Source organism: Echeneis naucrates, chromosome 24 (genome assembly GCF_900963305.1).
Source record: "Echeneis naucrates chromosome 24, fEcheNa1.1, whole genome shotgun sequence".
Taxonomy (NCBI): Eukaryota; Metazoa; Chordata; class Actinopteri; order Carangiformes; family Echeneidae; genus Echeneis; species Echeneis naucrates.
The window spans coordinates 3,829,361-3,843,991 of NC_042534.1; the positions used below are offsets into that span (position 1 = coordinate 3,829,361).

Genomic DNA, 14,631 nt, shown 5'->3' on the forward strand with positions numbered 1-14,631 from the left:
AAGGGACTCAGCAACACCGGGCTAATCTGGATGATTTAGGTCTAACCCCGCCTTCAGCGAACTGTTGATCAGCTCACACTCAATCTATCGTACACAACTGATTCTGTCAAAATAAAAGCCTTTGGTTTACTTTTTTGCCCTAATAGTTTTAATAGATATTCAACAAACAAACAAACAAACAAAACAACTGCTGGCCGGGAAATACACTGAAATAAATTGCTTTACAAAATAATGGACAGTTCATATTGTGTCAGTCATGATCATGATAAAAATCAGTAGAAAAGAAAGATCTTTTAATAAAACCTGAAAATGGTAAAATCAATACATCAGTAGAGTGAGTAAAATGAGTGAGTAAAGGTAAAACTTGACTGTAGTGCGGCCATTTGTCTCTTACTGCTTCATATTTGTGTTCTTGGCTCTCAGGTTCCACCCTTGTTTGCGTTTAGATTATCATCGCATTATCACAGCCAGCAGCTTAGTGGAAGATAACTATTTTATTGTGTGTCATTTGTGGAGCTATATGTGAAAATGCCTTCACTCTGCTCTGGTGCTCCTCTTAAATGCTCCTGATCTTCTGAATACTAATAAAGTGCTTTTGCATTCCCAGGGAGGGACACTGTGGCCTTTATGTGAGCTGTGTTTATGCAATAAGAATGAATCCAGATAATCCCATGAAATAGCATTAGACTCAAACACACACAGAACACCCCTGAACAAACATACTGGACTATATCCGGCATTAGGCAGCACAAATGCAACATGTGCTGATTTTACACATCACCAGGCTGCAAAACACTGTGACCACATTAGATTAGAAAACGGCCCGTATTCAGTGTATTGAATTCAATTACAGACAGTGATATCACTTTAAAATCCATCTGTCTTGTCATATAACGAGGGATATGGAGCGTATAGCTCCCTGAGATGTTGACCCACAATGATTGGAACTGATTTTCTGCCATATAAAGTTTAGAAAGCGTATAAATTACATGATTAAATTTTGATGTCTGGTGAGGCCTCCTTCTATTTTCATGTGATTTAAAGACACAATTAGATGGACTTTTAAAATGTATAATTTAAAAAAGATTTTAGGGGTAATGGCCAGCTTTTATCTTTTTATAGAGATTTTCTGTTTTTTATTTCTATATTGTTTTGCTCGTTTAAATCTCTTTTACTTTGGACATATTTTAGTAAGTATAAGTCTCTTATTCTTGTTATTACTTTCCATTTATAATATGTATGCATTGTGATGCCTCCATGTCAGGTTAAACCCAACTTTCATAAAACGGTGTGAAAAAAAAAAAAAAAAGTAATTTCTTTGAGGAGCTTCATTCATTCTGGTGGAAAGAAGGAAAAGTACACTTGTCATGCAACCACCTACAGAGTTGCATGAAATCCTTTCTGTTATGTAACTGCAGGGAACACAGTGCTCTTTGTTGCACAGCGGCGATGCTGCGAGGCCACAGTTTGAACCTAAACCTGCAGGACTACGCTGTAATCAGTCAGTGTCAGCACTATGCTGCATCACTGGAATGAAGATGAGGTTCAGACACTTAGTGTATGGTTTCCACTGCAGATCACAGAGAGGCTTCTCCTCCCACGTACTGTATGCTAAAATCCATAAGAACTTACACAGAAGTTTTCTCACCCTTGTGGTAGTCCAGTGTTTCTCAGCGACCTTTTATCAGGTAAAGCTTAAGAATGATGCTCAGGACAAGTAAATACTTTAAACCCAGAAGTCTAGACAGTATGAGACAGCGAGGTGCTTTCATTTTACGCTACTCACCCTGGACTCTACAGGGAGGGGTGTGGGTGGAGGCGTATCAGTGATGTCATCCTCCGGAGCAGTGATGCGTAGGAAGTCGATGTGCTTTGGTCTGGACGGATGAGAGAGCGACCTACAGAAGGAGAGGGACTCTTCCACCTCCTGCTGCCATAGCTCCTCCTGTTTCCAGAGAGCCTCATCTGGAGAAGAGCAGAGTCCGGTCACAACCAGAGCAGAACTGCTGTCCCCGTGGCATGAAAGACTGTGACGCTGCAGTTCAAGTGGACATGCTGATCCCAGCTGGGTCCTTAAACTTTAAACACACTGAACGCCAAAGCAATCAGCACAGAGGTCTTTAAAAAGCTGCCTGACTCTGCAGCGCTATAATAAATCTTCTGTTTCTCTCTGTGGATATAAAACAGATAATTAGCTTGAAAAAACAGCAATCTCCCATTGTCTTCCTGACGCTGATTCAGTTCAAAATAAAGACAAAACAACCTCAAGCATCCCTGTTGACATCTATTGACATATTCCTTTGAATAAAACTACTCGTCTCTTTATTCTCATTATAATCCTTTTTAAATGATAAAAACTTTCCTGTTTCTAAATAATTTTCAAATATTGAATCATGAAATCACGCAATAATTACATTCCTATTAACCTTAAAGTAAAAAACCTAAGGATCCACAGTATTGTATCATAATGCTTATCAAAAAGATATATTGTTCACCTAATATACGATGACTGATGCTGTTACAATGGTGACACCTGCTGCCAAAGCGCTAATTGAAAAGGCAGTAGATAAAATGATGGCAGTTCAGTCTCTTGGATAGAATTGAGAGCTGAGAGAGATTTACTGTTCCACAGTAAATCTGTCAGCATCGTTTCAGACAGGAGAGCCAACAGAGACGTCACTGTAACGTCCAGTGGATAGGCACCGCTTATGGAAAACTGTAACCTGGCCTCAGTCTGACGACCAGAGGAAGTCCCTTCTTCCTCTCAGGCTAATCATCATCCTCCACTGAGCGTTGGGTGTCGCTGCACAGGCTCACAGCGAGACAAATGGGAGTCACATTCTCCTGCTACAGAGGTTTTTCTGAGAGAATACAAGTTATAGTTAAGCTCGTTTCACTCCCTCAGTCCCTAACTTTTTATTTCCCTTCACATAGCTGCATATTAACGCCACACATTTCACAATAAATCATTTCAATATAAATATGTAAAAATCCACTCTGAAATATATTTGGAAATCCTGTGAGCTACTATAAAAATGAGAAAGAAAAAAAAAAGAAAGAGATCCAGTTTCTTTCATCACAGTTTGTTATGACTGACTCACTGGCAGGTCACTGCTCACTGTAGTGCTGCAGAAAAAGGGGTTTTCCTTTTTTTTCCCCAAAAGTAAATCCAGGTAAAAATATCTTTCACAATATACTGAACACCTTTACGTCTGAATTCTCCTTGAGTTATAATCATAACAACAGAGATACCATGAAGATAGCTAAAACCTCCTTAATATCTAGTACAGCCCAGATTTTGGAGGTAAGACTTTGTTAAACAACCCAACATTTTGCAACCTACATAACAATATATCTGAAAAGGTTATATCGACCGATATTAGATCATTTATAATGCGTGTGCACACACACACACACACACACAGTGAGATTTCAGTTCTTTAAACAACAGTTCAACACAGATCAGGGGCATTCCAGGACTTCAAGAGATCCACATCAGGTGCTCACTAGTTCTCCATGCCTGAGCGAACACAAGCATTCACACACAGTTAGCATAGCAAGGGGCCATTATTTACAGACTACCACACATCAGCAGCTACAATGAGAGAGAGGGTGGGAGGACGAGCAGGTCTGAGTGTGTTGACCCAGGAAATACTGCAGTCTGGACTCAGCATGTACCAGCTCTTCCTCCTCTGTCCACTTCACTAACCAACCAGTAAAAGTCACTGTCATGCTGTCTTACACACAGACGCACACACACTTTCCACCCTGTTGCTGTATAAACTCTCTATCTGCATTTTTAACTCCATAACCTACCATGTGCTAAATGACCATGAAGCACATGTATCCTGGTATCCAGAAACACCTCCTATACATACTAATATGAGGTAAAACTCAGTAACTTCAGTTTAATGGAAGTATCACAAAGCTTCAAGTTGAGCCTATCTGAGTGTTTTTACCTGAAGACAGCAGACTGGTGGATCTGTTTGTCTGCATCAGATTCGGCTCACTCAGCTCAGAGTTCGCCCTCTTTGGGCTCCACTGATCCTTTTCTCTCCCAACAGTGACCGTGGTGGCATCACAGCGTCCAGCTCCCTGAGGGAACAGACCGTCTTCTGTGTGACTCCCAGAGAAATCTTGCTGACAGGTTTGGAATAAAGGCGACAGGATCGGGGTCATCCCTTCAAAGCTGCTAGATGCTCTCTGAGAAACATCCAGGATTGCAGACAGACATGGCGAGGAAATGGTGGAGGTTTGTCCTCCGGCTGAAAGAGAGGGGGATGAATCGTTTCGATGTGATGGGAGATTCAGAGTCCTCCTTTTGGATCCCAATAGGTGATGTTGGGCTTGAAATTCTGCTTTTGCCTCTTCCATCATCAGGGCCTGATTAAGGCTCTCACTCAGAGCCTCACCCAGGACACAAAGCTCCTCAACCAGCAGAGGCTCATCTGCATTGGACCCCTTGTTATCAATTATAGAACTGGTGCAGAATTCAGGTCCGTATCTGTGCTGTAGGAAGTGGAGTCGATCCTCACCGACAGATCCATCTGTCATAAAGTGAGCTTCATTGCCGTCTGCACTGCTCTCTCCGATCCAGCCTGCACTGGTGAGACTCACCCTTCGTATGATTCCTTCAACTTCCTCGATTTTGCCCATTACTCGTTGTGCTGCCGCCTTTTTCCCCAACTCTTCAGACAACCACTGAGAGGAATTCACCTCCCTAACTTTATCCTCATGTTTGTGGTTTGCTGTTTGAATGATTTGGGATTTTGCTGGATTCCTGGGAAGCTCTTCTGTCTTCCCAGACTGAGAGAAATACTTTGAGTACATCTCATTGTCATATTCAGAAAGATCAGTGTCAGAATCAGCAAGACCAGATTCATCCTTTCTGTGAGGGAAAGGGGCTCTTTTGCTGTGAGATTTTGGGATATTTTCAGTCAGCTTTGCTCTCCACCCCATTTTTAGCTCCTGTGGACCATTTTTGTTTTCAAACTCCTTCCTTGTAACTCTCTTTCTTCTTGCTGCTGGAGTGCTGACGATGGACATGTCTTCTTCGAGGCCCCTTTCTCTAAATGTGGGAGAGCTCGTCACACGAAGCTTGGTCACCCTCCTCGCCTTCAGAGGCACCCAAGGACTCCCAGGTGTCATGGTGAGGTTATGCTGAAGGTTACCGGTGTGAACTAGTCCTTCTGCTCTTCGCCTTCTCTTCCGAGGGATCTGGATTCTGGGGGATCGTGGTAAAGAGTCCCTGGTCAGGTTCGCCTTAGGTTTTGTGCCCTGCTGGTTTCCCATGCTCATGAAAGCCTGGCACTCCAAACACAACAGTAACAACTCTGCCAGCCAACGGACCTCAGAAGAGTCATCCAACGCTTTGTGGGTTTCTTTAAAGTCTATAAGTTCAAATTTGTCTGCTTGACCCAGCTTTGGTGTTTCAGCTGGACCCTCCTCCACCTCGCAGCTAGGGGTTAGTCTTCGCTGAGAGCTGAGAGGAGCTTTAGAGGGGGAAGACAGGCCCCCGCAGAGAGAGAGGGCTGGACTCATACAGCTCCTCTCGCTGATAGTGGTGTATAAACATAATGTGGTGTGAGTGCTCTCCACGATCCTATTCATTTGTTCGATAAGCAGGTGACGGTTCTTCCACAGCCTCTTTAAACCTTTTAAACCTCACAAAAAGAAAAATAACGTTCATTTAACACATTTAAAATAAATATATGTCTGCATCCATCCAACACATAAATCAAAATGAGATGTTTCAAGGGTTTAAGTTAGATACAGAAAATATAAACACCATAAGTGTTATTCTTTTCACACAATTTTTGTTCAATATAAAGACTAAATGATAAATCCAGAAAAGGTCATTTCAAGGAACCATCAGTTCACTGGAAACAGATGAAAAACAATTTCTTAAGCTACTTCCCCAACATCCACAAATGCTCACAAAGTTTAACTTATTTAAACAACTTCTCGAGTAACCTCACGATAACATTAACACAACTTTAAAATGTAATATCCTTAATCTTCAGAGAATCTGGCAGATGACAATAAAAAAAATAAAAAAAAAATAAATCAAATGAGCACACGGATCTTAAACACTGACTCACTCTGAGACGCAGTTTGGCAGCAGCAGATGACCACTCTGTTGCTCCCTTGGCCACATTCAGGTGACACAAAAGAAAATCCCTCCCGCCAAAGTGACAAACAGGGGCTTCATCCAATCACCGCCGTCACTGTGATTATATCCATCAGCTCATCAGATAAACGTCATGACCGCTTATCCCTGCAAGCCTGTCAGGTACTGAGGGGAGCACATAAACACGCAGACGGGTAAGGCTCAATGAGGATTTGGACTCATGAGTCTCTTGAGTAATCTCCTTGACATGAGTCTATAACGGAATGAACATCACTAAATACAAAACATGTCACCACATATGTAAAATATCACTAAAATTACTCAAGTCAGGTTTTGGATGTCAGTTATGTCATTAAAGTCACTCAACAACAATGTAACACAAAGCTGAATGAAGCATCCCAATCACTTTACATCAGTAACAGCCAAACATCCTCCACAGTGAGTCAAAGTTCTGCGTTCAAGTGATCAACACTACACTGAAAGAGAAATGTGCTTTAAGGGTTAAAAGTCAATGATTTATCACAGGAGCAGAGAGGCTCCTCAACTTTGACTGACATATTTTAGAATATCGTTTCCTTTGTAAAGATCAGTTACTGAGATTTTCAGGCTTCAAAAGCTGAACACTGATTTGTAATGAAATTGTTATGACAGTTGCTGCAGCAGTGAGAAAAGGAAAATATTGAAATGAACTACTATTGAGCAAAAAAAATAAATAAAAAATAAAACAAAATAAAATAAAAGTTGCTCAGTGAAAGTTGGGGCTGTGGGTTCATGCCACGAGCTTCATATAGGCTAATCCATATGTTACCCTGGATTGTGTGAATCACATCTGCCCTCCAACAACATCCTGACCATGAACTCAATTTAGGTCAGCCGCAGGTCAGTGTATGCACAGATCGGACCTGCTGGCCAGCTGTCTGTGATGGATTACAGACGTTAAGGAAAATAAACAGCTGTTTGTGTCACTGACACCACAACAATGGTGTCTTCACAAGTAGAAAAAGGAGATGGGAGACTGTAACATTGGTTCAATGTCATTTAGGTTTAAAATAAGTTAAAAAACACTTACACTTACACGCCTAGTGTTGATAAATAATTTAATAATGGCCACTATTATTCTATTTTGGAGCACGTCATGAATTTGCAAGGCTTGTGACAATGAATTATATGAACGAATTTTTGACTAGAGCGCAGCATCATTTTAATATTGTATAGCCACAGATCTTATAATTGATATTAACCTATTATTAGTTTACTCACGCACCACTAGATGTCAGCAGAGTCTTTGTCAGCAAACTGCTGCTATCTTTACTGTTCTGCCTCCTTATCAGTGAACCAGAAGACATCCAGTCTAATGTTAATTAGTAATTAGCCCGACTATTTCACTGATTAATTATGATTAGGTTTTGCTACCTACAGGAACTGACATTATAATTTAAAAGCAGTTAGAATGAAACCAAGGACAATAGCCAATTTCAAGTTTTTCCACAAAAGACTAAATATAGCTGATTTAATAAATGGTGGTAAAATGGGGATTTTGAGAATCCTCATATTATCACATTCTGAGGTAAGTAGACATACATGTAATTTTTTTAAATCTTACAAATGCTAAAATCAACCTTGAGTGTGTACAGGTGGGAGAAAATGACCTTTTAGCAAAAAGCTTTTGTTCTTCTGCCTACTCCCACAGGACAGCAGCAGCTTGACTGCCTCCATTCAAATGAATGAAGCAGGTGAGGGCTGCCACCCAGGAATTGATATATACATTTATACATATATAGGCTGCCTGCAGTCTGATCGACAGTGGGAGGGTCGGGGGGGGTCTGGTGTATGGCTGAGGTGGACTGTGGGAGGTTTAGGGGTCTGGTGCATGGCTGAGGTGGACTGTGGGAGGTTTAGGGGTCTGGTGCATGGCTGAGGTGGACTGTGGGGGGGTTGGGGGGGTCTGGTGCATGGCTGAGGTGGACTGTGGGGGGGTTGGGGGGTCTGGTGCATGGCTGAGGTGGACTGTGGGAGGTTTAGGGGTCTGGTGCATGGCTGAGGTGGACTGTGGGAGGTTTAGGGGTCTGGTGCATGGCTGAGGTGGACTGTGGGGGGTTGGGGGGTCTGGTGCATGGCTGAGGTGGACTGTGGGAGGTTTAGGGGTCTGGTGCATGGCTGAGGTGGACTGTGGGAGGTTTAGGGGTCTGGTGCATGGCTGAGGTGGACTGTGGGGGGTTTAGGGGTCTGGTGCATGGCTGAGGTGGACTGTGGGAGGTTTAGGGGTCTGGTGCATGGCTGAGGTGGACTGTGGGAGGTTTAGGGGTCTGGTGCATGGCTGAGGTGGACTGTGGGGGGGGGGTGGGGGGGTCTGGTGCATGGCTGAGGTGGACTGTGGGGCGGGTTGGGGGGTCTGGTGCATGGCTGAGGTGGACTGTGGGGGGGGGGTGGGGGGGTCTGGTGCATGGCTGAGGTGGACTGTGGGAGGTTTAGGGGTCTGGTGCATGGCTGAGGTGGACTGTGGGAGGTTTAGGGGTCTGGTGCATGGCTGAGGTGGACTGTGGGGGGGGGTTGGGGGGGTCTGGTGCATGGCTGAGGTGGACTGTGGGAGGTTTAGGGGTCTGGTGCATGGCTGAGGTGGACTGTGGGGGGGTTGGGGGGTCTGGTGCATGGCTGAGGTGGACTGTGGGAGGTTTAGGGGTCTGGTGCATGGCTGAGGTGGACTGTGGGAGGTTTAGGGGTCTGGTGCATGGCTGAGGTGGACTGTGGGGGGGTTGGGGGGTCTGGTGCATGGCTGAGGTGGACTGTGGGGGGGGTTGGGGGGGTCTGGTGCATGGCTGAGGTGGACTGTGGGTGCAGACAGAGCCGGTCAAAACTTTACATTAACTCGCTCTGCCGGCTTTTTTGCGACCACCGTGCGTCACCGTCAGACGGGGAGTCCTCAAAAACTGCTGACTCAATTCACAAAAAAGGGGTTCCACTTTTTTTTTTTTTTTTTTTTTTTTAAGTAGTAGCCTGTCAGTTCATCATCATCATCACCATCATCACCATCACCATCACCGGGAACTCGCCCTCTGATGCCCCCGGCTCCATCCACCTGCTGGTCCGCACTGCTGCTGGCGTCTGGTCTGAGGGAGGGAGGGAGGATGGAGGGGTAGGTAGGTGGGGGGTTGGGGGGGGGGGGGGGGGGGCTCCGCCGGGCTGCCCTATATGGCTGTGGATGAGCTCTATGCTAATATCGGCTTGAGAGGCAGTGCATCGCGTTTCTGCCGGCAGTCAGCGGTGGCTTCCAGAGTCTGAGCAGGCTCCTTCACAGCCATGGCTGAGGGCGGAGAAGGGGAAGATGAGATCCAGTTCCTGAGAACTGTAAGTAAACAGCATTTCATTATTATTATTATCATTATTATTATTGTTGTTATAGAGGCTGCAGGCGGGCAGGTCGGCAAAAAAATAAAATAAAATAATAAATAAATATATCAAATAAAATAAAAAATGAAGACATAAATCTAATCAGAAACTGGGCACAGTTGGATTGCTGTCATGTTTCAGGGGTTCATTGAGGCATGATCGTGCTTTATTTATTTTGGGGAAGTTGCCGCAGGTCGCGCGCTGCACCTCGCGGCACCTGTCGACTCTTTGACATGAATGTCAATGAGACTCCTCGTCTGCAGGTGCAAGGGCAAAAATGGCTTCACACCTCACACCCTGCCTTCTCTCCCCCACCCCCCTTACCCCTCCTCGCCTGTTTTCTTTTTCTTTTATTATTATTATTATTATTAATTTGCATGTATTCTCTCTCACCTCTGCTGTGTTATTATGGAGATGGTCATGGCCCCCTCCCTTGGATAGAGGACTTCCAATAAGTTGTGCTCCCACCCAAGTCCGAGTCCCTGCATGCCTATTTTAGTTGTTTGACGCAGACAGTGTCTGCTTCATGTGGTTATCCTTGTAAATGATATGACAGCTTGTATGTTAGTGTGGAGGAAACATCTCTCGCTGTTGCACATAATCCTTCAACGTTGCCTGGCGGAGCCTTGTGGCCCAGGTGTTGCACTAAGAGCAGTAAAACTCAGTAATGACTCAGACAGGGATCCCTGTCTGCTTTTATGACGCGTTCTCCTCAATAAGACTTTTTTATTTCAAAAATTTCACCCTAAAAAGATCCAGGAACAGATGGGTGTTGATGTGAAGTCAGCACATAAAACGTGTATAATCTTAAATTGGATTTTTTTTTTAAAGTGACACCTGTTTATGTTTGTTGGATGGAATCTGTTGCAGTCTAAAAAGAGATTTTACTAGAAATGCTATAGCCGTGGTTTTGTATAATTTGTTCATTTAGTAAAAGGATAATGCCACAAGCAGCTTTTTATTTATTTATTTTTTTTTAGAAAATCTGATTTGGAGGATTTTTTTTTTAACCTATATGAAATTACGGTATATAAAAAAAAAATAATCAAAAAGCAGACACTTGTCAAGTCTCGGTTGTTTTCTTGCATTGAGGTTTGGCACTGCAGACCTATTCTACTGCATTAAAACAATAAAGTCTCACTGACAAAAATGGCAACAATCACCTGGTAACTGTGAGAGAAGATGTCTCACGAGGGTGTTATTGTTTGTTGGTTCATTTGGTGGTTGCCTGGGACTGTAGAAAGCGTGTTAGGGATACTCCAACACGTCCATAAAGCTGGAGGGTTTGTGACAGACAAATAGCTTTAAGCCACACCAACACTCCGGATCTGACATTTCCCACAATGCAACTTGATATATTGTTTTAGCTGGCTCTCCCTGTCTGGGGAACGCTCACATCTTTAAAACGCTGCACACCTAGGTCGTAATTCAGGCTTTGTGCTAAAGATTTTGAAGTATCAAATAAAAACTGAGATGATATTATCTGAGTAATTTTCTCAAACTTTGCAGAGCTCCTTCCAGAGCCACAGAAGATCGTATATACAACTGTGCCCACAGTCTGTGTAACACTTCTGCTTCTCAAGTGAAACTAATCTTTATTTGTAAGACGGCTGAAGTGATCCCTATAGTAATTCAGACTTGCAAACATGCCAGTCTGGTCCTTCAGTAACCTTCATTTAAAGTGAAGTTCTTTGCTTTGGTTTTCCACTGACGTCCATTCAGCTTCTCTCTTGGGGCGGACATGTTGATCTATACGCAGGTACATAAACAGCGTTGTCAATCTATACGTAAGGCCCTAAAGGCGGGCGGTTGTCCCTGGCAGGCAGGACTCTGTACTTAACAGCTACTACTATTTGTGAAGGGCAGTGATGTGCTGACCCATGCCTCTCAGATTCAACTGTCACAGTGGCATCCCAGTTATCTGATGACAACAGCGATTTGAGGAGGGGGGGGTTCCCTGAGGGTCCAATGGGCCTTGTTATCAAACCTCAGTGGTGAGAAACGTGCGCTCATAGGAAGCCCTAAAATTAGAGTGCTAATTGAAATACACTATACCGCAATCCGTTGAACATTATGGAATAAGCCTACTCGCCACTGGCAACATTTTTTAACAGCAGGGAGCCACAGTTGCTTGATTTTGTCACGGCTTTGTTGATAGACACATTGCTTGTGTGTTGAAAGGAGATTAAAGATCAAATTCTGATGACGTTTGCCGCTGAGATTTGACAGAAATGACGTGAAACAACAGCACATTTTCAATGTAAAAGATCCAGATATATGACATGATAGTCAGGCGATGACAGGAAAGAGGTCCAGTCATTGTGAATCAGTTTGCTGTTGATGTGTAATGTTGGGAAAGCTGGCAGAAATAAGAGCTGCACTGTCAAAAGAAAAAAAACAGTGATGAAAAGCAACTGAGAAGAGGAAAATGTTCCACCTCTAAATGAAGACAGCAGCTCTCCTCTGTAACTTTATATTCGCCTTCGAGCTCCCCTTCTGTTCTGATAGTTTACTGTCATTCTTTGGTATGTGTGAAGTAGCAACAAAGTGGTCCTTATTTTGGTGCAGCCTGGATTATCCTCAGAAACTAACCAGTGTTCAGCATTGGTGTGTTGGCCACAGGGGGCTTGAGATGCAAAACATTATTCTGGGTTTAATTTATGAAGAAGATATCAGAAAACAAGCAAAACGCTGTATTATCAGAACTCTTAACTGCTGTGTCATTATGTAAGAATGTGGATCACCTGTTTTGTGCAATGTGTCGCTGTGTGAAACAATAATATTTTGCCAAATAAAGAAGAATTCGAACGTATTTGGGCCAAAATGTAATCTTTGTTGAAACCTCCTCCTCCAAACAGCCAGTGAGTAATCAGTTACCTTACCTCGGCCTAGCAGGGTGGTCAAGTTTTAAATGTGTGTGCAGCACTAGATCAGATGATATTCAGCTTCTTAAGAGTTAGATTCTCTGAAGAACAGACGTAAAAGTAAAGTTCTGCCCTGCTTTTTGTTGGATTTGGGGAAATAAAAACTCTGACAACATTGCCTTAGATTGTGTGGCGTTTGCCAAAAACACGAGTTAGTCTTCATCCAAAGAGCCATAAAGGCTTGGCTTCTTTGGATGAGCTAAGAGCTCAAACAGGATTATGTCAGAATGAAACATGATCTGATTTTACTTTTTCCTCGTCATACGCATATATGCATGCCTTGAATTAATAACTGTGGAGGATTCTGACTTTTGCAACTATTATCATCATGTACGTAGCTATCAGTTTCACGTGGGACTCTCTTATTTGTGTATAGGTAACCACGACTGCCTTTTGTTTTGGTCTTCTTAGAAATGTAAAGTTAAAACCTGATGCACTGCAGGGTATATTAAACTGCAGTGTCCAGGTGAGTTACTGTTACACCTTTTGAAACCAGGTGATTGAGGCTTACAGTCCAGCAGCAGTTCCTCTGGGCTTATTTGGAGTTTATGTTGTTCTAGATGTCCTCTGCATACCAAAGCGAGGACTCTGGGGGTTTAAATTTAGCCTTTTTAAAGATGATGCTTCCACAGCACATACAGCTCTGCTCTCCTGGCACTAAACCACAGCAGGGGAACTGCTTGAGTAGGGACAGCACAACACCAGTGACACTTAAACACCATTTTTAAAGGGTTAAATTGACATTTATAATACTTGATGCCACATGGTAATATACAGCATGTTGTAAAGCTTAATATGTCAAAGTAATGGAGAGCGTCACACAGATTTCAAGTGTTGCACTAAACTAACGGGCGTATTGAACACATCAGTGTGGTAAAACTGTTGTAGTGTGCTGAGCAACGGTGATGGTTAGTTGTTTTTGGATGATGCATTTCTTAGGTTTAAGTGTAATTTTTGTCTTTCATGGTTGCCGATGGCAAAATTAGAGTACTTGCTCATTTTATGATGAGTGCACGAGCAAACAAACAAAGTCGTAAGATGTTTATGAAAAATTATTTCTCCAAAGAATCTAGAATTTGATGTCAGTTGATTGTCGGGAAACAGACTGTAATTCCATTTGATATTCAGTGGAAAAGCTGAATCACTGAAAAAATTTGAAACAGAAACTTTCAATAGAAAGAAAAGACTTTGAATGTGAGCTCCTATAACATAATGTTAAATTCACTGTTAATCAGATGGGTGACATGGTCAGGGAAGTGGCAGATGAATTAGCAAAGCATTTGATTATGACATAGACATATAGCTTGTACATGGAGCCTGAGTTTACATATTTAATATCATTTTCTGGTTCATGTTGAAAGTTAAAAGTTTAAGCTCAAGGTGTAAAGTCCATTTAGCAGATGATTTAGTATGACATTATCAACAGTGACATTGAACTTCTTGGCGGAAATGTTCAGTCTGTATGATTAATAGAGCAGCATATCATCCAGGTGGTATTACAGGTCTCTCAGAAGTCCAGATGGACAGGTCTAAGGAGAAGTATTTGCTGTTATGCTAATAAAGTTTAATCAAAAGGCTTCTTGTGACTGTCAGACAATGAGTTCAGATATCTCAGCTCTGCTGATTGTGTGCAGATACCAGTTGAAGTAATCAAAAGTGAGGCAAATAAATGCAAATAATGCATAATTATTTGTGATAAAAAAAAAAATCAGTACTGTCCGAGTCACTGAGCCGTCCAGCCACCGTGCAGCTTCCACTGTACTGTGTTAGTTGATGCCCTTGCAAAATTTCCCTCTTCAGTGAGCACTGGGAGGAAAGACAAGAGACCAGAGAGAAGAGGTCATGCTGTCCCTGCAACTTCAGGTTAACCTGCCTCATCTTGATCTAAATTGAATAGGAAGGATTTCCTGTGCAATCGATTGAAGGCTTTGGTGCAAGAGCAACAGAGCATTCTCTGTCAGCCTCGGCTCTTTCCGTCATCATTGCTGAAGGACGGCGAGGCGGCAGCTGGCATCCTCATCATTCACACGGCCTTGACATAAAGGTGGCAGCACCTGACATCACAATCTGTGCTTCAGTGCTTTTCATTCATAAATTGGATATTCAGGGTTTTGACCCCGTTTAGTTTAATAACAGCCTAATTGATCATCCTAGCTGACATTTCTGACACAGTTTGAATATTTAATCTGA

The 14,631-nt window shown here is 42.9% G+C and overlaps 2 protein-coding genes across 2 annotated transcripts in view; one reads left to right on the plus strand and one right to left on the minus strand.

Annotated features, from left to right (window-relative positions):
- Positions 1-8,598: 8,598 nt before the first annotated feature.
- On the minus strand, positions 8,599-9,429 carry LOC115038212 (basic proline-rich protein-like). The gene is made up of 3 exons (XM_029497084.1): positions 9,353-9,429; positions 9,181-9,237; positions 8,599-8,956 (listed from the first exon to the last, which is right to left on the minus strand). Exons 1-3 carry the CDS (start codon positions 9,427-9,429, stop codon positions 8,599-8,601), a joined length of 492 nt encoding a protein of 163 aa, XP_029352944.1.
- Positions 9,430-9,437: 8 nt separating this feature from the next.
- The window catches only part of ryr3 (ryanodine receptor 3), a 90,286-nt gene continuing 85,092 nt past the window's right edge, over positions 9,438-14,631 (plus strand). Inside the window, exon 1 of the mRNA XM_029496039.1 lies at positions 9,438-9,475. The gene's annotated coding sequence lies outside the window, so the exon portion shown is untranslated. The remainder of the gene's footprint in view (positions 9,476-14,631) is intronic.

Bases quoted from the DNA above. Each gene is read 5' to 3' on its own strand.
- LOC115038212 (XM_029497084.1), bottom strand. From the start codon at position 9,429: ATGGCTGTGAAGGAGCCTGCTCAGACTCTGGAAGCCACCGCTGACTGC. The intron at 9,238-9,352 runs GCCGATATTAGC...TCCCTCCCTCAG, and splicing joins CGCGATGCACTGCCTCTCAA to ACCAGACGCCAGCAGCAGTG. The intron at 8,957-9,180 runs GCGAGTTCCCGG...CTGCACCCACAG, and splicing joins GGAGCCGGGGGCATCAGAGG to TCCACCTCAGCCATGCACCA.